This window comes from Porites lutea, chromosome 2 (genome assembly GCF_958299795.1).
Source record: "Porites lutea chromosome 2, jaPorLute2.1, whole genome shotgun sequence".
Lineage (NCBI taxonomy): Eukaryota > Metazoa > Cnidaria > Anthozoa > Scleractinia > Poritidae > Porites > Porites lutea.
Window position 1 is genome coordinate 1,152,501 of NC_133202.1, and position 22,965 is coordinate 1,175,465.

Genomic DNA, 22,965 nt, shown 5'->3' on the forward strand with positions numbered 1-22,965 from the left:
TTGATTTCATCTTTCTGGGTACGTTTACGGAGAAATACTTAATATCTTGAAAAACTGAAAACATTTATCAGTAAATAGGTGTCAAATTCATTTCGAGATGTTGCGAATAAAAAATTTTACAGCGCTCCAAAAAATGCCAAATTTTCAATTTTCGGGCCCCGCCATATGGCCATGGCGGGCAAAAAAAATTCGTGCTTCTTAGCGCGGCCAGAAAATAACTTTGAATCAAAGCAAACCTATTTTAATTATAGTCCCAATAAAGGCTTTCATCCACCAGAGTTTCAGGCAAAATTATTTTTCACGCGAAATTGAGTGGGCGGTTTTTACTGAGACTGCCTCTTAACTGGTTAGAGCTAGATTTTTAATGAGAATTGTAGAATTCGAGTACAGACAGGTTTCATTGAATTAAAAGGGGGAGGGTGCCTGTGAGTTATGCAGTACTTATACCTTTCTCCTGTAGCAGCGTAATAAGCATATTCTTTCACTGGGAAAAAAATTAATATTCTTTGCCTCTTTCTAACATCCAGATTCGCTTTTTTTATGGTTGACTTTCTCACCTTGCTCTCCGTACGATTCACACATTGCTAAAAACTGCGACGACCACAGTCCATTGCGCTTCGTCACCAGTCACTCGCGTTTCGGGCTGGCCTCTGTGCCAAACACGAAGCACCTGAGGAGGTGGCAGTCTTCAGACACTGAACAAGTAGCCCGCTCTAGGCGTTCAGTTCGTGGAGACGCCTGGAACAGGCTACTGAACATGTCGTTTATTATCAAACTTGTTCGGCCGAGACAAATGTTTTTTTCCTTTTCTTTTCTTCTCCCTCTTGTTTTTTGGCAATTTTGTGGAGTTTAGCGGCTTCTAAAAATAACTGGCCTAGCTACCTAACATCCAGCCAGCTTGACTTTACCGACTTTGCCAATAACGCAAAGATAACACACGTGGGATGATCTTTTTATAATACTACACTGTCCTAAAAAATTCTCTCGAAACTTGGCTATCCGTTATCTCATACTCCATATTCCCCAAATTTATTCTCGCTACCAATAGAGAATGAGTGTACTAATAAAGCGCTCTATATACAGTTGTTAGCTGAGGGTAATTGTGATCCATATTTCCCGGCCGTTTAACAGAAGCAGTGGGTTGGGGTAAGTCCACGCAAAATGAACTGTTGTCATGTCGACTCCGACAATTTAAACGGGTGCCAAGTTTCTTTTCATGTCAAGAGGTCGTTTGAAAGGCCAACTCTTAGCGCTCCAATTGTATTTCGCATTTCTGTCATTTTTGCATTAATTTATCAACCACCACGTTAATAAATATTAAAAATTGTCGCGTATTTAACGAATTCACCCTTGAGAGAGTACACGCAGCTCCAAGCGCCTTGACAACGAAGTAAAAAGTATCTCGGTTTCCACTGTCTGATCATTATCAAAGCTGAGAGGCAGATCTGGCAAGTTTTTGTCACTTGAAGTGTTCATATTTGGACTAACGCGAAACGAGCTTCGCAATCATGTAAACCTGTTGCGGTCTAGTAGCAAATGTGCAGATTACAGCGGGGCTCTTTTCAGCGAAAAATAGCGGCCGTGGAAAGGTAAATACCGATTCTCGTCCAAGACCGTGGCAAGGTAATGATCAATCGATCTGAGAATTTTCATCTAACATCCAACTATTAACGTAAAAAGTTTGTGATAGCAATGTTAAATCTTTACATCAGTCGCAGGAAATGCATTGTTAAATTTAACTGTTTTTCGTTGAAACTAGGTTGTAACCTCTACTTATTGTTGCTTGTTGCATGTTGGTTCTAACTGATTTGGGTGGTTGTTTGTGCAAGGGTGGAAAAGATCTTTTAGTTGTTCCGCGATTTAGCTAACTGGAGGGTGTAAACTTCGTAATTTCTAGCAGTAATCATGGTTAAAGTAGGTTTGATAACTTGGAGTTTTTGCCGAAAGAACATTTAATTGCTACATCTGATCGCTGTCATCTACAAGATTGTTGTCCATTATTTTATCGGGCATTTAAGACAAGAGAATATCATCGATATCCTAACATTTTTCTCGGTATGTAAAATAGTGAAGGATGATTTTCGTCACTGGTTGTCAAAACTGATAATGCGTTTTGTTAAACGTCTATTGGCCACACCCTATTGCGTAAAAAATAGCGTGGCTGTATCGAAGCATATGCGGTTGGACGATACGTCAGACAGTTTCAACTGGTTGGCAGACAGGTACCCAATTGAAATGCCAAGTAGCTAAGGACAGGTTGCCTTAGATAAGAACAGCTTTTGTAGGTTGTAAATCATAGCAAGTTGTTAGGATGAACGGGGATCAGATCCAAACCTATATAATTGTCAGTGAAAGCACTGCAGAATAACTATAGAATAATGTTGAAGCAAGTGGGCCCAAAAAGTGATTGCTTTGACTACATGTCAATGTTCAAAAGGGTAAGAACCTAAGATGTTCCAGTCATGACAGTTTACAATAATAATAATAGCGTTCTTTTCTTCGAAAAACAGGAGAAGGCATTGCCTGCGTGCAGACGTCTCCTATTTCCTTTGTTGCACGCGTGCAGCAAAGGAAATAGGAGACGTCTGCACGCAGGCAAGAGAAGGCAGCGTGGCCGAGTGGTCAGCGCGCCGAGCTAGTGCAATCCGGCCCTCGAGTCCCGCTCTGCAGGGCCCTTTTGTCAAAAGTCCCGGTAACTTTTCGGTCTTGGAAAGTTGTTTTATGTTTTCCGGATTTCCATTCAATATCAAAGCTTCCATAATTTTAAAAATGGTAAAATGAAACTAGCAGTGAACGAAGCAAAATTGACTGGTTTGTGAGCTGGGAACTGTGCTACTATTCAATAGATTTTAATTTCAAAATTTGCCTTCGGGCCCTAAAATAGTTATAGGGCCTTTCGAGAAGCGCCTGCAGGCCACTTGCCCTAGATTTGTTCTTGGTTGTCCCGAGTTCAAAGAGGCCAAGCTTGTAAAACAGCCACCTGGTTGCCTCCTGTAAGCTGGGGTTTTTAACACTGTTATGTTATATTTGAATTATAATAATAATAAATATTATTTTTATTTGTACTGTTTCTAGTTCTTTAATTTGAGTGGAGTGCCTGTAAACTAGCTGGTTAAGTTAAGTACAGTTCAGTTCCACTAGAACGAAACATTTAACCTTCTAACTTCTGCGTTAGTATTTCGTTTAAATGATTAATTGAGGGAGCCTTTTAATATAAGTCCAGTGGTTCCTCTTGGCTGGACTACCTCGCCATTAACTTTTTAACAGTTAAATTACTTCACGTTCTGTATAATGGCAATTAATACAATAATATCATAGGTGACGAATTACTCCTTAATTTTGGCGCGAAATTTCAGCGTTAATTTGTAATTTGTAATTTGTAATTTCACATGTGAAATTAAAAAATTGCCATGGCAACACTTCCGTGCGTCTCAGCGTCAAGATGGCGACGAAGTTTTAAAATGCCGTGAATGAAGATGTCAGGGCACAAGAAGACGCTTTAGAAAACCTGAACACACGAAAGAGCACATCAAGAAGGATTCTAACGGGTATTTTGTCGAAAAACCCTGGCTTAAGCCAAATTTAAGCTCTAAACGTTCGAGAGAGTGCAGGAGTTCTTGATCGATACGATCCAGGAAAAACATGTCAAAAATCCAAGATTGCTAACGTAATTCGTCACCCATGATATTAATAGGTAATCAAATGGTATACTCGTGAAATTAGGGAATAATTTCACTTGCGTTTTGTCCAAATCCTAATAATTTCCCTCGCCTAAAGGCTCGGGAAATTATAAGGATTTGGACAAAACGCGCGTGAAATTATTCCCTAATTTCACTCGTCACCATTTAATATGGCGTACATTTGCGGACAAAAATAATTGAAAATAAAAGACAATTTGAAGTTCAAAAATTAGACTATCCATGTCGAAATCTCGTCATATGAATTTGAAATCGCAATGAACGCAGTCAAAATGGTATTATTCGAACTTGAAGTTACTTGGAACAAGTTGAAACTATAAAGGGGAAACTCGACATCGCGGATGTTGAAGTTCAAATCACAATTCCAACTAAAATGCAAATTACATGATTTGAACTTCAATTCACCTTCTCCACTCTAATAAGCCACTTAATCGTCCACACTGCAACCATAATCTTCCACAAAATTCCCATTGAAACCTTTAATTTGAACTTAAAGTCGCGTCACATATTCGAATTCGAAAAACCAAAATTTCAATTCGAAAGGAAGCGTAAGTAAAAATACACAGCAACCGGAAATGATAAGAGTTTCGCTACATTGTAGCTCATTGTACATACGGGATGTTTGCATAACTGCAGTTTGGCGCGAAAAGATTTCCCTTCACTCGAACTCTCTGGTCAATATGGCGGAGAATGTGAAAGTCCCGGTAACTTTTCGGTCCTGGAAAGTTGTTTTATGTTTTCCGGATTTGCATTCAATATCAAAGCTTCCATAATTTTAAAAATGGTAAAATGAAATTAGCAGTGAACGAAGCAAAATTGACTGGTTTGTGAGCTGGGAACTGTGCTACTATTCAATAGATTTTAATTTCAAAATTTGCCTTCGGGCCCTAAAATAGTTATAGGGCCTTTCGAGAAGCGCCTGCAGGCCACTTGCCCTAGATTTGTTCTTGGTTGTCCCGAGTTCAAAGAGGCCAAGCTTGTAAAACAGCCACCTGGTTGCCTCCTGTAAGCTGGGGTTTTTAACACTGTTATGTTATATTTGAATTATAATAATAATAAATATTATTTTTATTTGTACTGTTTCTAGTTCTTTAATTTGAGTGGAGTGCCTGTAAACTAGCTGGTTAAGTTAAGTACAGTTCAGTTCCACTAGAACGAAACATTTAACCTTCTAACTTCTGCGTTAGTATTTCGTTTAAATGATTAATTGAGGGAGCCTTTTAATATAAGTCCAGTGGTTCCTCTTGGCTGGACTACCTCGCCATTAACTTTTTAACAGTTAAATTACTTCACGTTCTGTATAATGGCAATTAATACAATAATATCATAGGTGACGAATTACTCCTTAATTTTGGCGCGAAATTTCAGCGTTAATTTGTAATTTGTAATTTGTAATTTCACATGTGAAATTAAAAAATTGCCATGGCAACACTTCCGTACGTCTCAGCGTCAAGATGGCGACGAAGTTTTAAAATGCCGTGAATGAAGATGTCAGGGCACAAGAAGACGCTTTAGAAAACCTGAACACACGAAAGAGCACATCAAGAAGGATTCTAACGGGTATTTTGTCGAAAAACCCTGGCTTAAGCCAAATTTAAGCTCTAAACGTTCGAGAGAGTGCAGGAGTTCTTGATCGATACGATCCAGGAAAAACATGTCAAAAATCCAAGATTGCTAACGTAATTCGTCACCCATGATATTAATAGGTAATCAAATGGTATACTCGTGAAATTAGGGAATAATTTCACTTGCGTTTTGTCCAAATCCTAATAATTTCCCTCGCCTAAAGGCTCGGGAAATTATAAGGATTTGGACAAAACGCGCGTGAAATTATTCCCTAATTTCACTCGTCACCATTTAATATGGCGTACATTTGCGGACAAAAATAATTGAAAATAAAAGACAATTTGAAGTTCAAAAATTAGACTATCCATGTCGAAATCTCGTCATATGAATTTGAAATCGCAATGAACGCAGTCAAAATGGCATTATTCGAACTTGAAGTTACTTGGAACAAGTTGAAACTATAAAGGGGAAACTCGACATCGCGGATGTTGAAGTTCAAATCACAATTCCAACTAAAATGCAAATTACATGATTTGAACTTCAATTCACCTTCTCCACTCTAATAAGCCACTTAATCGTCCACACTGCAACCATAATCTTCCACAAAATTCCCATTGAAACCTTTAATTTGAACTTAAAGTCGCGTCACATATTCGAATTCGAAAAACCAAAATTTCAATTCGAAAGGAAGTGTAAGTAAAAATACACAGCAACCGAGTGACGACTAGGTACGAGTCTACGGATGGGAGGCTTGGAACCTGAGCTTTTCTCATCTTTGATGTGATCATCGTCATGGCTGCTTGATGGCTACCGAACAAAGAAGAGTTTTTCGTTGGACTCAGGGCTCGACGTTGCGACCTGTAGCGTCGCCAATGCGACCAGCTTTTTCTCAGTGGCGACTAAATTTTCACGTCTGGTCGCCAACCTGGCCACCAAGATAGGTGACTTTCTTCTTTGGGTAAACGTACACTAATGATAATCTGTTATCCTTTACGAAACTAACGGATAGCTAACGGTTTTGCTAACGCTCTAACGTTTTGCCCAAACGCTCTAACGGTTTGTCTAAACATTTTAACAATTTGTCTAAACGCTTTAACGATTTCTTTCAACACTCTAATCTACGTTTACTTGAAAGAGGATTGTGAAATGAATGAATTCGACGAAAGACTTATCGACTTTCGGGCAAATCGATCGCAATTCTCAACAGATCGTCCCGTGTTTCTCCGGGAATGACTTTTAGCGCATCGATATTTAAAACAATTTATTTTTGCCCAACATGTATCTCGACTGCGGACTCGGTAGCAGATTAGTCTGATAAAAGCTAAAGCTAATCGAAGCTAATCGAGAACGAACAGCGCTTACTCGAACTTCGCAATTCTTGTAAACAACTTTATGCAAATTTCTGTTGAGCGTGGCGACCCAAATAAAAGCTCTGCCGTATTTTATTGACTTCTAATGAAGTACCGTTGAACTCATGCTGTTTGTCTAACAGACTTCTCGCGAAATCAACTTCATTGCCCGAAAACATTAGCGACGTTTCCTCTTTCTGGAGACTTTCGATCACGTGTTAGGCAACCGCGAAATAGATGAAGTTTCACCGATGTTCATTTCTGAATGTGCAAATACATGGGACGCAAAACAAATTTTGCAGATTTTGTTCTTTAATATCCCAAATAAGTTTTTTTTAAGATTCCTTAAGTTTGTTTTTCTTAATGTGTATTCCATTTCCTGACCCTTAAGCTTGAATACCTTATAATATATAATTTTTGGCGACTAGAATACTTGTTCTGGCGACCAAAAATGAAAACATGGGGGCCTGTTGGCCCCAAGATTTTTTTCTGAAAGTCGAGCACTGTGGACTGGTTAGACTTTTTGAGGCATCAGAAACTAATCTAAACTCAGCATTATACGATAATTCTGAATTTTTATTTCGTCGACTTGATGCTCACCATGCAACAGAGAACTTTGTCAACTCTGCTAACAGTGTTGACAAGCCTACACGACTCCTGCAGTTCGCGGATGAATAAATTCTAATAAAGCCTTCATAGCTTAGCTTTAACTAGGATGTCCTTTAGGAATTTTCCCTTACGATATTAGATGATGGGGGCTCCTTAAAGATTTCTCTCAGTTGCGGTTGATTTTCTATAAGGTGCCATTTCCCCATGAGTGTGTCCTTTAGGTTAGGCAACGCCAGATGGTATTGTGTTACAAAGGGCAGTATTTTCTTAGGTGCAGTTTTGTTTTTCTGCGCTAGCGACATTTCTCTATCAGAGAATTTAATCTCTGAAAGGTGTTTTTCTACAATTCTAGCTCGGTAATCTCTATTCTGCAGGCGTGTTTTGAAATTGCTCATGTTTCCCTCAAAAGTAAATTGAGAGTAATTTGTTCTCAGAAACCCTAACGCTTCTCCTTTTATAAAGTTTAAGTTTGCCACTACAGCCCTCAGAATCTGTTGGATTGTCCTAGAGACACCCTTATCATTCACATTCTCCGCCATATTGACCAGAGAGTTCGAGTGAAGGGAAATCTTTTCGCGCCAAACTGCAGTTATGCAAACATCCCGTATGTACAATGAGCTACAATGTAGCGAAACTCTTATCATTTCCGGTTGCTGTGTATTTTTACTTACGCTTCCTTTCGAATTGAAATTTTGGTTTTTCGAATTCGAATATGTGACGTGACTTTAAGTTCAAATTAAAGGTTTCATTTGGAATTTTGTGGAAGATTATGGTGCATTGTTGACGATTAAGTGGCTTATTAGAGTGGAGAAGGTGAATTGAAGTTCAAATCATGTAATTTGCATTTTAGTTGGAATTGTGATTTGAACTTCAACATCCGCGATGTCGAGTTTTCCCTTTATAGTTTCAACTTGTTCAAAAGTAACTTCAAGTTCAAATGATGCTATTTCGACTGCGTTCATTGTGATTTCAAATTCATATGACGAGATTTCGACATGGATAGTCTAATTTTTGAACTTCAAATTGTCCTTTATTTTCAATTATTTTTGTCCGCAAATGTACGCCATAATTTGATTACACACACTAAACTTAAAACTTGAAACTTAATTCTTCGCCCGGTCTTGCCTTCTTTCAGGTATTTATTTCAACCGACCTACAATGTCCCTTGCTCATATCAGGGAACATGACATTTCCAAAGAGGAAGTCAGGTTTCTTGAATCAGAGGGAAAAGACTACTGTCTTTCCCATGGAATGATTTATAAAGACAAGAATGAAAATTTCCAGCACATACCGTTTACTCTGTTGCCGTCACCATTCCCAGAAAAACTCTTCACAGCTGCCAGAGAAGTTCAAGTGGATTTTAACCTGCTTGTACATAAAGTTAGCCAAGACTACCACTTTACCAAGAAGGCTTTACTGAGGTATTGTTTCGGTCGAATGAATACAATATCGCTTTACTAAATCTGTCACTTATTTTTGTAATTAATATATCTTTTATAGTTTGTCATCTTTCCTTCATAGCTGACTCATATTCTACTGTTTTTTTTTAAACGCATAGTCTTCCTGAACACAAGAACAACCAAACATAAACAACAATGTACGGCTGGAACAAATATCTATAGCTACAATCAGATAGCTGAAGTTTTATTGAATTGATCCAGCATACCTTGTTCCCAGGGTTTTCTTCTACCCGTCGATAGGTAGGAGAGAGAACCTGGGAACGCGGTTAGAATTGATCTTAGCAAAACAATAAGTGCAACTAATATATTTTGCAGATAATTCAACTTAAACATACGTTTCATTTTAATTAGCTCAGAGTGTTTTTCTGTTCTGATTTAGCACAGTCGCTGCTGATCCCTTCACGTCCAAACTCTTCGATATTTATGACACAGTTTGGAAACAAGGAATTTCTAAGGTACGTCGTACTGCACGCGACAAATCAACCATAATAACCCTGATAACCATGATGTAGCCTTTTATCTTATGAATGAAATGCGATGGAATCTAATTAATTAAATTGCGGTGGAGTACAATTAATCTCCGACAACTTTTCTATTTTTAGCCTGAACAAATCTCTTTAGGAATCTTCAGATCGGACTATTTGATCGATACAACAGCTGGGACCCAACCAGATGAATGTAACAATTATGATCATAAGGCAGGAAATGGAGATATCGCTGATTCAATAAAACAAGTTGAAATAAACACCATTGCTCTGGGTGGAATTACATTTTCATGTTTGGTTCCCAACATGCACAGGTAATTTTTTGCAACTTTGTAGAAAAAAAAGATAGCGTTATGCAAGAGAGAATAGTCTAATTCTCTCCTGTATTATGGTAACTTTCCGGAAAGTTATGATTGAGTCGCGCTTGCCTACCAATGGAGAACTCAAGAAAGTGCCAATAATAGTTTGAAAATGTACTTTTGAGTTGAAACCATGTACAGTAACAACATTACATTTTTATATGAAAAAGCGATTAAATATCGTAGGTCACTGAAACTTGCCACCATTTGTGTCAGAAAAAGAGCCGTTATGCGTAAGGTGGAGGAAAGGTTGGCTTAAAATGTTTGACCAGCATTATCTTTTCATTGTTTGTTCCAGATATCTATTACAGTTAATCGGTCAACATGGCTGCAAGGTATATATATTCAACTTTATATACATCAATAACACTACCGACAATATTGTGAAATATGTAATAACCAGTCAGTAATCACTGGCTGAGTCTAAGACTCATTTTAAACGTCTGGACGCCGAGTGAGACTTTTGGGCATCTCCTCAGTGTAGAAAAGGATCTGAAAGGGTATCAGTCTCGATCAGAGGGTTCGGGATTTGACCAAAATACAGTGTGGGATACGGGGTTGACTGCACCCAGGGAAACGAGGATTTGTTCAAATTTGGCACGGACGCGGGTTGGGAAAGAAAATGATGGTATTCGGGATAGTGATGAAAGAAGTTCTGGATGTGGGATTCTCCTGATAAAGAGGCGGAAATGCGGGATCAGGAGAAGGCTTAAATATCGAGACGCGAAATTAAAACGTCTGAGAGTGTATCACGTGCGTTTAATTTCTTTAGGCGTCTAAGAGAACATTATGGTTAGGTTTCTTTGTTGAAAAAGGGGGCAATAAAAAATAAGGTAGAAAATGTACACACTTAACCATTACTTAGGCTAACATAGTCTCTAAACCGATTTTTTTTATAAAAGGTTTCGGTGTGCCAGTTGTGCGAGAGAGAATTCGTGTTAATAATTGAAGATGTCTATTCTCCAAGGTCCCTGCTAATCCTGCACTGGATGAAGCCGCAGCTGGGCTCATTAAGGCCTGGGAACTATATGGATCAGCCAGGTATAAACTGAAGAAACGTAAAATCAAACGATATCGTCAGCACTCAATAGCCAATGTAGTCCAGATTGTGGGATGTCCTACTATTGAACACGGCATACGATTACAGAACAATATAAAACTGAACGTTGGTCTTATAGGGCCTCAACTACAGGAAACCGGCTAAGAAAAGCCTGGAATCTAGCGTATGAAAGACATGTTGGGAGTTACTACAGAATATGCCTTTTATATAACTTAAACAATCGTATTTATTTATTTATTTATTTATTTTGTTGCGTTTAAGTGCTGTGATTATGTTCGTTGTGGAACGTGAAGAGGTAAATGTATATGATCAAAGGTTGCTGGAATATCACATAAAAGAAAGGTAAGCAATTTTTGTAAAAAGCTGTAAGTACTTTTTGTTCTTCTGTCGACATTGTGTCAGGGATTTCGAGCCAGGAGATACAGAAATTTTGCCTGAAACATTCGACTTTTTTATTCAACGGCCTTCACAAGGGACCGACGGCGTCATATATTGCGTTAGACCACTTCAACACCTGACTTCGTTTTATATTTAACAGAAACTCTGCTGTATGTGTGATCAGGAGGAGCCTTGCAGATGTTTTTCGCAACGGTAAAACGAAGAGCGATCAGTGTTTGTTTGTGTAAGAATGTTTTTATTATTTTATGTTGCTGACAACCCTCCTTTTTTTTCTATGGATATCATATCATAGTTTGCTCTTCATAAAGAACATGAAATAGCAGTGAGTTTACACATGGAAATGCGTTGGTGTCAAGAAGTAAACAAGTTGAACTTGCATTAGTCTGTGTAGCTGGCGGGGTTAGCAGGCAGAGTGCTTTTGTCCTTTGGCGGAGAGAGGATTTGAAGCAAGTCTTAGTGAAATCGCCGCTCGCGATCTCCGCAGCCAAGAAAGTACATACCCCGCGCATAACCATCCTTCACGCATCGCAGGCTAATGCATGATGTGTTTCATTCACTACTAATGAAAAGGACAAAACACACTTAACTCAAACGTTTTGTTCAGCTTTCATATCGTTCACAACTCTCAAATTGTCGAAACAGTCTAATAGCATATGGTGAGCTCTTTTGAAGAAAAAGTGTTCTTTCTCAACAGGGATGGTCTGGAAGTTGCCGTGGTGTACTACCGGGCAGGCTATTCTCCGAAACACTATCCCACTGAAAAGGTATAGAGACAATAAAGTACCAAAGCTCCAATATTTAAAGGCATTTAAAGACATCATCATCATCATCATCATCATCATCATCGTAATCATCATCGTCGTCAAGATCACCAACATCAATCATAGCCATCGTCTTCGTAGTCTCCCTCGCAGCCGTTTTTTGGATGTCACGCAACGCTCCTTCAAAACATCCAAAAAACGGCTGCGAGGGAGACTATCGTCTTCGTCGTCCACATCGTCCAGTTCATGACTACCATCAGCTTCGAGTTTTTATTAACGTTTCCTCTGTTTTTGTTAACCTTTGTGCTTTTTGGGACCATTCTTTTTCACCTCGTATCAACTAGAAGTGAGAGAGTTTTCAGTTTAGTTGAGGCGGTAAAGCTAGACCTCAGTCAACTTGTTATTCTAACCAATCAAAGTGGGTGCAGAAGCCTTGCGAACCAATACCAAGCACTCGAATCGAAAATATCATAGGCCACTTCCGAATTATCTTAAGCCTCTCATTCAAAGTAAATCATGGCACGTGTTTATCCCCGTGTTATTGATAAGTCCACGTTTTGATAAAGAGGTTTATGGCATGTCATAAAGGCCAAACATAAAGCTATAGCCAACCAAGATAGTTCAGAGTCACTTGACTTTATCAACATTTTGCTGTTTACAATCGGCGAAGAAATTGTTGAGACATTGTGATACAAAATAATATTTTTTACGTGCCTCAATAAGCAGAGGTGTGCTTTCCTTTTTTTCTTAACCAGGAGTGGGAAGCTCGTTTAACAATGGAGTTAGCCCGTTGCGTGAAATGCCCCTCAGTTGGACATCAATTGATCGGAACCAAAAAGATGCAACAAGTTTTAGCTGAGCCTGGCGTTTTGGAAAGGTATCAAGTACTCGAATATTCAGCGCTTAGTTTAGTATTGAAGGAATTAAAGTTGAACGCCATGCCGCCCTGAAAATGGAACTTAACAAATTTTATCCGTTAAGGATATAACATTCACAACTTTGCGCAAGTTGTGACGGAAGTAGTTTTTTCCTTTATATAACGGTTTCTTTTGTATCTCTGTTTAACATATTAAGTGTCTTTCATTACATTCTCTAGGTTTTTACCTGACAAGGATTCAGTACAAAGGGTCAGAAGAACTTTCACTGGACTCTACACACTTGACTTGGTAACTACTGTTCCAATGAACTTCAATCAATCAATTAATCAATCAATCAATCAATCAGTCAATCAATCAATCGACCTGCCAACCATAGGCAATTAATAGACCTGGTCACAACTGTTCCGACCAACCATTTATGTATTAAAATCATTTAATCAATCTGTCAATGAATCAATCATCGAATCAACAATCACTCATCGTACGCCTCAAATGACAACCTCGTTCCCAGGAGAACGAGGTTGATTAAACGAATCAACCAGTCATCGACCTACCAACCATAACCAATTTTAAAATAGAGATTAAAAAAAAAACACACACACACCTTCAATAGAAAAATGCTGATCCACGCGATCAAATTTTCCCTCTTCTTGTCGGTATTGGCTTTTCCTTAATTTTGTTAAATTATTATCTTAATTCTGTCTATTACAGGGGACAGAAGGAGACCGCAATATGAAATACTGCTTACAGGCAGTGAAGAAATACGTGCTAAAGCCACAAAGGGAAGGCGGAGGTGAGTAATGTGCCAGGCTTGTAGGTGTGCTTGCTCTGAAATGGTCCTTTTGCAAAAAAAAAAATCTCAGTCAAGCTCTTGGAGTTTCTTACATACCACGACCAAATCGTATACGTTTTAAATCTACAGGTTCTTTTGTAATAGCAAACTTGGAAACAATTCTTTTTTACCTACCACCGTCTAGAAAGGAATACCGTTCTATTATCGTAATTTTTTTTGCCATGTTAATGCATTCTATTTTTATGTACGTTCTTATCACAACAGTTTTTTATCCTTTCAATTATGTTATAAAGGAAACAATATTTACGGAGAGGAAATCCGTCGCATATTACTTAAAACACCAGAAAGCAGGTCGCAGTTCATATTGATGGACCGAATTCAGCCCAAATCAAACAAGAATATTCTAGTTCGTCAAGATACACCTGTTTCTGAATGCATTGATGTCATTCCTGAACTTGGAATTGTGGGTATTATTATCAGGTATGTCTCTAGTTTCAGAGTAGACACAATGCCTGAACCCGTCAATCCGAAGTGTCCATCGGCGTCTAACGGAAGACTGACGCCCCGTCCACACGTATCCGGATATTTTTGAATCCGCAAATTTTTCTTTGCGGGTTCAAAACTTTCCACGTCCACACGTATCCGTAGAATCTTCAAATCCAATTTGCCCGTCCACATGTATCCGGATTAACTGTCAGTTCGTCAACTTATTTGTATAAAGCGATCTTCGCCTCACGCAAAAATTTTATTGCTAATCCTCTTCAATAACTGTTTCCAACTGTTTCACTGACAAAATTGTCCCACCAAGCACTATTTCGCTCGTTTAACTTGTTTACGGCGTCCAATTCGTCCGTCCGACATGGAACGGAAAGAAGCTTCAAAATGTCGAGCCGTCGTTTGGTATAATTGAAGTATAATTCCTATATAATAATCATAGCTTTCCCTCCCAGTGTTGAATTTTTTACTCCTGTGATGCCAACTCACAGAAACCAACATTGATGGGGGCAGAAAATATCACAGCTGTCCCAACTAACGTCACGAGACACGATTATTCTAGGTTTAACTACACACGCGTTATTTATAAGACTTGAAACTGAAGTCCAAGAAGTAAAGAAGCGATGAACTCGGCACCGTCTAAAATATTCACGATTAAGAACTGGCCCTAGTTGTTCAAAATGCGGATAGCGCTATCCATCGGATAAATCTCTATCCACTGGAAAGTGCAATTGGTTTCCCTAATACTTATCCACTGGATGGTGATTTATCCGGTGGATAGGGGCGCTTTCCATTCAACCCAAAATTCCGGTAATTTCGGTTGGTACATCAAATGGAACGGACCATTTCGGTTTGGTCCGACCGGAATATTCGGGACCAGCCTTGAAGGTGGTCCACTGTGACCGGTCTGGTCATTTCGGTCGGTCGGACCGAAATGTCCCTTTCCATTTGCCAAAATTGTTGTCCCCAGTACCGCTCTTTTCTATCCTGCTTACAAGACCACGTAGTTTCCAATGGAAAGTGGAGTGCTGTGAGTAAAGCATGACATCTCAAATAGTTTGAATCAGTTGCAATTTTTTTCGATCTTTGATATTTGCCATTAACAGTGTCAAACAACTGACGCAACACGACACGTAGGTGAAAAAAAGTGTGTGAAATCAAGCTACAATTGTATAAAAGTCGGTGAGAATCAGCGTTGTCTGAAACCTGTCGACGATATTTAACTAAAGCAATTTATCAATTAAGCTGAAATGAATACAACAAAGCCTGGCTGAATACAAATTGGCTAAAAAAACCGAATTTATTTACCGTACAGTTCCAGGAATTGCGTTCGAATATTCTGAGAAACGTATCACTTCAATTCACAAGAATTTTTTACCTTCACCTGCTTTCATAGGCTTTTGACACGAAATAGGATTCCTCCACCTTTAGTTTTCCACCGCCCCTTTTCGACAGTCGAGCGTTCTTTTGGATATAAACAGAATTTACTTTTCTCTTTTAGAGCGTAATTATGAGTGTGCTGAGAAGCCATAATAACAAAACGCGCGGTGGCTTGGGTGGGGTCTGTGAAACCGGAATGTACCGTTCCATTGAGCACGTGAAGTTTCCCAAATTTCAAACCGGAATTTTTGTTAAATGGAAAGCGCCCCAGCTTTTGAACAACTGGGGCCTGGGCTCGATCTTGTGACGTCATTGGATAAAAAACCGGATTCATAGCCTATTCAAAAATTTTCACTCTGGAGAGTGGATTAAAAAATTTGGGGATTCGTATGCCGGATACACCGAAGACATGTGGACTGAAGCCGAATCCGGAAAGAAAAAGTTGCGGATTAAAAAATATCCGGATACGTATGGACGGTGCCTGAAATGGACGCTGCCCAGGCATTTACTTGAATTGAGTAATATATTAGAAAAAAAGTTGCTGGTATTGCGGATGCAATAAATGACATCAACCGTAAATCAACTCTAACGGTAGTTGACTGCTGTTGGTAACGACCGACCAACAAAACAATGTTTTTACCGCTGAAGTAACTCACGTCCCTGAAGCTGTCATTTCGTCTCCAGTGGATAGAAAGACTTTATGTACAAGAAGATTTTCGGTAAATTTCGCCTTTCACCTCGAAATTGTACATCTTTATAACCTTTATCTCTCTATTTCATTAAAATCTTAAAATATCCAGTGGGAAAACTTAGGTTCTCAAAAATTGCTTTATTTTCAGTCGTGGTGATGAAATACTTCTCAACAAAGAAGCTGGCTACTTAGTGAGGACGAAGACCATGGATCAAGAGGATGGAGGCGTGTTTGCTGGAAGAGCCGCTTTCGACAGCCTTTTTCTGATGTAACGTGGTCATTGTGCATATTTCGGTACGTTTAAAGGCGTGGCCATATTTGTCCACGAAAGAACTGTTTTTTTTTTTCCTCTCAAGGATGGGAACACAAGACAACAAGTTTCTTTTTCTTTTCCTGCATGAACTTTTGATACAGTCGTTTGGAATTCAACTCCACGAGAAATTGCAACATTTGACGAATTAAACGAGATGGAATAAGTGACGTTTTCGTAGCCGTCGCCGCTCCCTCATAGCTAATCGAGGCGGGTAGTTAGAACAGATTACTCTTAATACATATATGGCGCGAAATACAAGAAGTTACAGCTAACAAAGAACTAAAGTTACAAGATTATTGCACCACGATCAATGTTAAATGTTTCTCATTATATCAATAAATTAAGATGTCGTAAGGCGCGAGTTTTCAGGATATTAGTAACTATTACTAACCTCGTCCTGATTCACAGTTTCAAGCTAAGGCAAAAAACAGTCTAGTATACTGTGCTATCCGTTAGGATCGGGAAAAGAACAACTCATGATTTTACTTGTTGGGTAACATCACCATGGCCTGAAAGCCAGGGCTGTTGGCCACAAAGGGTAGATTGGGGAGAAGAGTCTCAGGGGACTGGATTAGCCTGTTCACAGACCCTCTATTTTCTCTTCAAAGTCGCAACCTCGTTCCCAGGGTAGGAGAGAGAATCTGGGCACAAGGTTGAGTCCGTCGAGCGCGGGTGATAAAATATAAACCGCAGGGGATTTTATTGACCACCAGCGCAAGGTAGTGTTCTCGCGCGCATGCTTCGTTCGCGAGCTCGCCGATGTTTTTCAAGAGAACGAAAAAAAAAAATAAAACAACGTCTGTGTCCAGGCTAGGACTGGAGTGGAGGGAGAAGGGATCAGGTTCGGTTAGGGAAGCAGGCAACAGCCGGACGCGCCGGGAGATGAATACCACTGCAACAACAACCCTTGATATAAACACCAAGAAGAAATTTTACTATTGCAGTTACACTCAATTTATGTAATACATATTACAACGGTATATGGAACCAAATGCTAATAATCTTTACCCTTTTTTTGTCGCCAATAGCTAACAGACCCTTTACACCACGGTTAAAATCTATTACAATGGTTACTAACTACCAATGATAGCCCTGCTAGTTAATATTATACACATGTTTAACATTAAACTCTACAAGGAAAGCATGGCTCTCCTGGGTTCCTGCTGTTTATTAGTTGTCTAGTATTTTTTATGAAAAACAATGATTAAATTGAAAAATGTGCTTTTAACTTCAACCCGACACTAACAAAAAAGCCTTTTAAAACTATTATTTGTCATCTACTCTTGCTATGGTCTCCTTGTATTTGAAAACAAATGTATCTACAGCATAAAGAAAATGACATGGAGTCCTGTTCAACTTTATGCAATCTAAATTAACATTCATGAATGCTTTGAGCATCTACAATTTATTAATCATTAGCATGCACACTGGTATAATAACGTTACTGGGCCGAGTTGTCCAAAGGCCGATTAGCGCTTAATCTGGGGTTAAATTTAACCTGGGTTTCTTTTTCTTGGGTTCAAAAGCATTTACTCGGATGATTTTCTCTGTTATTTTTGGAGCTTCCAATCATCAACTCGCAGAAAAAAAAGAATTAAAACTAAAATGCTTTTTAAGCTTTCAAATTTGAATTCAAATCTCGCACTAACCCTGGGTTATCTTAACCCAGCTTTGAACAACTCGGCCCTGAGGTCCTTTTAAAGAAGGGGTAGGTACGTTCATAGGCTGCATTTCAAAACCCCTCCCTTCAGATTTTAAGGAAGAAGCCATGTACCTGTCAGTATTTGACTATTGTATATGAGCTTGTCTTTTGTGGGTCCTCCATTGCTGTTGCAGTGTGGCAGTGCAGCTGTCACCATTTCGTCTGTCTTATAACACTGTTTCAAGGCCATATCACTTGTCAGAATTTACCCCTAACAGGACCTCATAACTCTCTTTTAAAGAGACGTGAACCCTACTTAACACAACACTCAAGTCTTGTTATCAACTGACAAATTCTCCTTACTTGGATCACTACATTTCTTATTGTGCTTATCGGGAGAATTTATGATCAAATTATTAGAAATGATGCAAATACCAGAGGGAATTAGGTGGAAAGTAACTGAAGGGTAGCAAAGAAAGAAGAAAACCTTCAATAGCTTGACTATTCTACCAAATTGACTCATTTCTTCTTGACAAAAAAGGAAGAATTTGACATTACTAAAGAGTTACTTAGGATTCTGTCTCAACCACCTATCCCTAAGCTTCTGGGCCTGGTTCCTGAAAGGCAGATTAAAGCTAATCCAGGATTTAAATTTTGTTCCACTTTTTGTATTTACCTTCCTATGCACTGGCTTAGAGTAATATTTCATGTTATCATTTCTTTTTTCGAAGTAAAGGCACAACAGTATATTGTAAGCTCCAGTTACATGTTCTCAGACAAGAAAAGCTTGCTTAAAATTTGGCTAAATCCTGGGTTAAACTTAACCATCTTTTGAGGAACTGGTCCTTGTTGTAGACATAATATAACCCTTGTTAGCAGCATCTGCAAAGTCGTGCCAATATCCTTATTCTTGACAAATTACCAGAATTGCATTTTGAATTTTCCTTCAACCTCATAAACTTGAACTTTACTTACAATGTTCTACTCATAATGCAATCAGGTGATCAATAAAGCAAAAGAGATCAAATAAAGACAACTACAAAGGATTTCAAGAAATTGTGTCCTTAACTTGTGGAAGACAGCTTCTAATCAGTTCCTGTAGTTTTCAACAAGACTAGATTAGCCTTGACAGGGAACTGTCACCTTCCAGCTCTCTATAGATCTTGCGCTGTCGGCAGTACAGTACAGTCATCACAATGGTTGTTATACCAAACAATACAGCAAATCCAGTAGCCACCCACTTTCCACTAGAACTACCTGAACCACCATTATGATGCCCTAAAACAAAACAGAAGTAACCCTGTTAATACTACAGTGACATTACAACTTTTGAAAATGTTACAGGTCAAAATTATAATTACTCAGGTTATAATTTTTCAACTAGGGTGAATCTCAATTTCTTTTGTCTTCAGCCCTAATTCATGAGTAATTGGGGCTAGGGTAAAAAATTGTTACCTGAATTTAATTTTGACCTGCAACAAAAACGTCTGGGTAAACTAGTTCACACTGTGTTGTGTTCAGTAAGGGTTTGGTATCAGAACTTTGTGTCAGTCAATTCTGTCTGTAATGATCAAACTCATCATTACCAGTAAACAAATCAGGTGAACATACGTGAAATTTATTTACAGGCAAACTCAAAAATTCAAATTACATTTCACATCCACAGAGGACTGCACGCACAATCTGAAAGTGAGATGTTAACCTACGTTGTAATCAGAAACATATAAGAGAGCAAATAAGAATCCACTCTACATTGCTGTTACTTCATACACAGAAATTAGAAAATTTAAACTTGTATAAAGTATAATCAATGGCACACTAGAAATTTGCTGACATTATGTTGATTCCAAAATGAATTTTTAAAAAAACAAATGAAGCAGAAAGTGCTTTAATAATAATGAAGGTGTTGCAAAAAGGACAAGACAAGTGTAATAGATTGTACATATGCAGCAATAACAAAAGCGTTTTAGGTAACAGTATTAATAGTCAACTCTTGACACATTCACCTCAGCATTACCAGTAATGGGAATACCAATCAAAACTTTTTGAACGGCCAAACTAAAAGATCTACCTTTTGGGGATGGTGTCACAGGAGATGGCTTCACATTTGTGGTTGGTACTGTTGTACTGTGGTTTCCAGGTTTGCTTGTAGGTGTTGAGCTGCTTCCAGGAGTGGGTACTGTACTGACGTTTGAGGTTGTGGGTCTGACTGTGACAGTCACAGAGGAAACAGTAGTGGTGGGTGTGGGTTTAACGTTACTAGTAGTAGATGGCATTACAATAGGTGTTGATGTAAGATGATGGCTTGGAGTAAGTACCCTTGAAATGGTAGATGAAGCAATGCCTATGGTAGTGTTGTTTTGTCCATGCACTGTAAACATAAAGAACTAGTCAAGATTAAACAAAACACAATAATTAATATTATTGTCAATTTAATATCTTGCAGGGGTATGTGTCTTACATTATCTATCTACCTATTGGAACCCAGTCAATATGCCACCAACAGCTAGGCAACAAGAATTTGGTGGATTAGTAGGACAGAGCCATTGCTGTTTTCTTTTCTTCTTATTATTGTAGGCTAGGTGTGCTGACTTATAGAGGAACTGACTATTTATAAGCGAACAATATGACATTTTAGACACCGTTAGTTAAAAAAAAAAAATAAAAAAAAAATAAAAAATATATATATATATATTCGTTCTCTGAGTAGAACGTATTTCGTAGAGCGCTCGACTCAATTGATTGAGGAGCATCAGCTATAACTTCACAGAAGTTCAGGCTTCATGAGTAATCATCATTTTATTGCTACAGAACTGTTTCCTATGGTGCAAGGACCACCAAGGACCACCAAGTCGTCAAAATTGCCTGATGAGTGTGGTCCTTGCACCATACGAAACAGTTCTGTAGCAATAAAACGATGATTACTCGTGAAACCTGAACTTCTGTGAAGTTATATATATATATGTATATATATATATATATATATATATATATATATATATTTATTCACCACTGGTCTGTGATTTGAAAAGCACATTAAATTTTGCATTGATTTGCTGTATGAAAAAGGTGAATTTGGAGAGAAACATTAACAACCAAATTGATGAACGAGTTTTCCAATAAAAAGTGTATGGCATTTTGCCAGGACAAATAAAAAAGGCTATAATGGCAAGGTGGCATTATAAAAAGGTTCTGCTGTACTGCAAATACTTTGCTCGCTCGCTCAAATAAGGGCCCCCTCTCTAAAAAGCATCCATCTTCTGGGAAAGAAAGTTCATCAGCAATCCCCTCTCTTTTTAAACCCTCGCTCCCACTGCTCTCATTTCTCCTTCACTAATAAAAAATTTGATAGACTGTATTAATCAATCATGACTGTAAAACTTCATTTGGACTGACCCGGGATGGTTTATTTAAGTGTTAGAAATTCAGACTTGTTTTTGATCCTCGGTTCCATGAGCTCCAGCTTCTTGTATTAAGCTTTTCCACTTTGCATTCTAGTTCTTTATGGAGATCTGATACCACTATCTTCACTAAATTAAAATAAGCCTCCCATCTCAATAAAGATAAAGCCTCCATCTCAAAGGTGTTTGGGGAGAGGTTTAATAGAGAATTTATGGCAAATTTTAAAGGATTTATAAAAAACTTGGCTCTTTTTGATCTGATGAAGTTAGGAATTTTCAGTTTTTATTTATTCTGTAACAGTTTTTATTTGTGGTTTTCAACTGGCCTCAATTTATTCATCCATCATTGAACAAAAGCTTAATTTAATAATTTGCTCACTACTGATTAGCCTGAGAAGACAGGTGACATTTGGCGACGCTACTACTGGTTTTGCCGCCAAATGATGTCTGAGAAACAAGCACAGAAATTCCATACTGATGACGTGTCACTACCCAGATATGGGTAGTGATGCATCATCAGTATGGAATTTCTGCGCTCGTTTCTCAGACGCCATTTGGCGGGGAAACCATTGGTAGCGTCGCCAAATGTCGGCTGTTTTTTAAGGCTAACTAATGATTTAATATATTTCCACAACTGCAATGATATTTGCTGTAACTAAGAAAATGTGAAAAAATAGGCTAAAAAATAAATCAAATTATGTTATGAAATATTACGAAAGGTAATGACTTCATAGTCTTTGAATTTATGAAAGTCAGCATTTTTTTGACAGATGGTAAGAATTTACTAGACAGTATTGATCAGTGTATGCAGTGACTGTCTGTTTTATGAACATTTTTTTATATTGGCCCAGCTAAAGAACTTGGTTAATATCCAGCCTTAATTAATGACCTCACACTTTCGTTAGCAGTATATCAGTACATGACATTTTGTATATACTTTGACAGACGCTTTGCGTACACTGTCAGTAATATTGTCGGCAATACTAATACAAAAAAAGATAAATAAATAACAAAATTACAAGTGAAGTTAGGGATCTATACCAGCATCCATATGACTTAATGCCTCAGTACCCTTCGTAAACAATGTGTAAGCATTTTTTCCCGTTTGAATTTGATCGAGAAAGTTGAGTATAAAAACGAGCAAGTAATAATTTCTTACCACCCAATCCTTATCCCTCTGCGAATATGTAATTATTTACAAAACATCTCAACAAAACGCTTAATGGATCTTTAGTCTATTTAACGAAGAAGATCGAAATCGGACTAACAGTGTAAGGTTACATCGCTTACATGCACGCGAAAAAACAACAAAATTACGAAGCTACAAAATTGCAGCTTAGCGCTTCTTCTATGATTTTCTAACACTCAATTTCCCATTTACGTGGAAAATATTGTAAACATAGAGTAATAGGACTCACCACCTATAGATAAAATGCAGAAAACTGGCAGCAAACATTCAAACAACATCCAAGCACGAGCGAGCGCCATGATGATTAACCGAGCTCTTTGGTCACGTGAAACACATTGAAACACATTTCCTGGAGTTCAGACTCCTCGCGGGCGCGGTTCAGTGAAAACAATGCTTATGCAAAATTTTGGTTGGTGTATTGCCCATTCACTTGTCTT

At 38.3% G+C, this 22,965-nt stretch overlaps 2 protein-coding genes across 3 annotated transcripts; one reads left to right on the forward strand and one right to left on the reverse strand.

The window, feature by feature from the left end:
- Window positions 1-1,382: 1,382 nt before the first annotated feature.
- LOC140926468 (glutathione synthetase-like) lies at window positions 1,383-16,643 on the forward strand. 2 transcript variants are annotated; one of them, XM_073376201.1, is made up of 14 exons: window positions 1,383-1,623; window positions 8,358-8,643; window positions 9,062-9,137; window positions 9,285-9,481; window positions 9,825-9,861; window positions 10,494-10,567; window positions 10,848-10,928; window positions 11,125-11,208; window positions 11,680-11,749; window positions 12,502-12,623; window positions 12,843-12,912; window positions 13,336-13,417; window positions 13,711-13,897; window positions 16,132-16,643. In XM_073376201.1, exons 2-14 carry the CDS (start codon window positions 8,381-8,383, stop codon window positions 16,253-16,255), a joined length of 1,467 nt encoding a protein of 488 aa, XP_073232302.1. In that variant the 5' UTR covers window positions 1,383-1,623; window positions 8,358-8,380; the 3' UTR covers window positions 16,256-16,643. The 2 variants fall into 2 exon arrangements, with proteins under 2 accessions (XP_073232302.1, XP_073232303.1); XM_073376202.1 differs by lacking the exon at window positions 1,383-1,623 and adding an exon at window positions 2,349-2,438.
- Window positions 16,644-17,209: 566 nt separating this feature from the next.
- LOC140927332 (uncharacterized) lies at window positions 17,210-22,828 on the reverse strand. Its single transcript, XM_073376962.1, has 3 exons — window positions 22,758-22,828; window positions 20,010-20,309; window positions 17,210-19,216 (listed from the first exon to the last, which is right to left on the reverse strand). Exons 1-3 carry the CDS (start codon window positions 22,825-22,827, stop codon window positions 19,053-19,055), a joined length of 534 nt encoding a protein of 177 aa, XP_073233063.1. The 5' UTR covers window position 22,828; the 3' UTR covers window positions 17,210-19,052.
- Window positions 22,829-22,965: the final 137 nt, after the last annotated feature.

Coding starts and splice junctions, on each gene's coding strand:
- LOC140927332 (XM_073376962.1), bottom strand. CDS start 22,827: ATGGCGCTCGCTCGTGCTTGGATGTTGTTTGAATGTTTGCTGCCAGTT. Junction 20,310..22,757: donor CTGCATTTTATCTATAGGTG/GTGAGTCCTATT, acceptor TTATGTTTACAG/TGCATGGACAAAACAACACT. Junction 19,217..20,009: donor TGTGACACCATCCCCAAAAG/GTAGATCTTTTA, acceptor GTTTTGTTTTAG/GGCATCATAATGGTGGTTCA.
- LOC140926468 (XM_073376201.1), top strand. CDS start 8,381: ATGTCCCTTGCTCATATCAGGGAACATGACATTTCCAAAGAGGAAGTC. Junction 8,644..9,061: donor ACCAAGAAGGCTTTACTGAG/GTATTGTTTCGG, acceptor GTTCTGATTTAG/CACAGTCGCTGCTGATCCCT. Junction 13,898..16,131: donor ATTGTGGGTATTATTATCAG/GTATGTCTCTAG, acceptor CTTTATTTTCAG/TCGTGGTGATGAAATACTTC.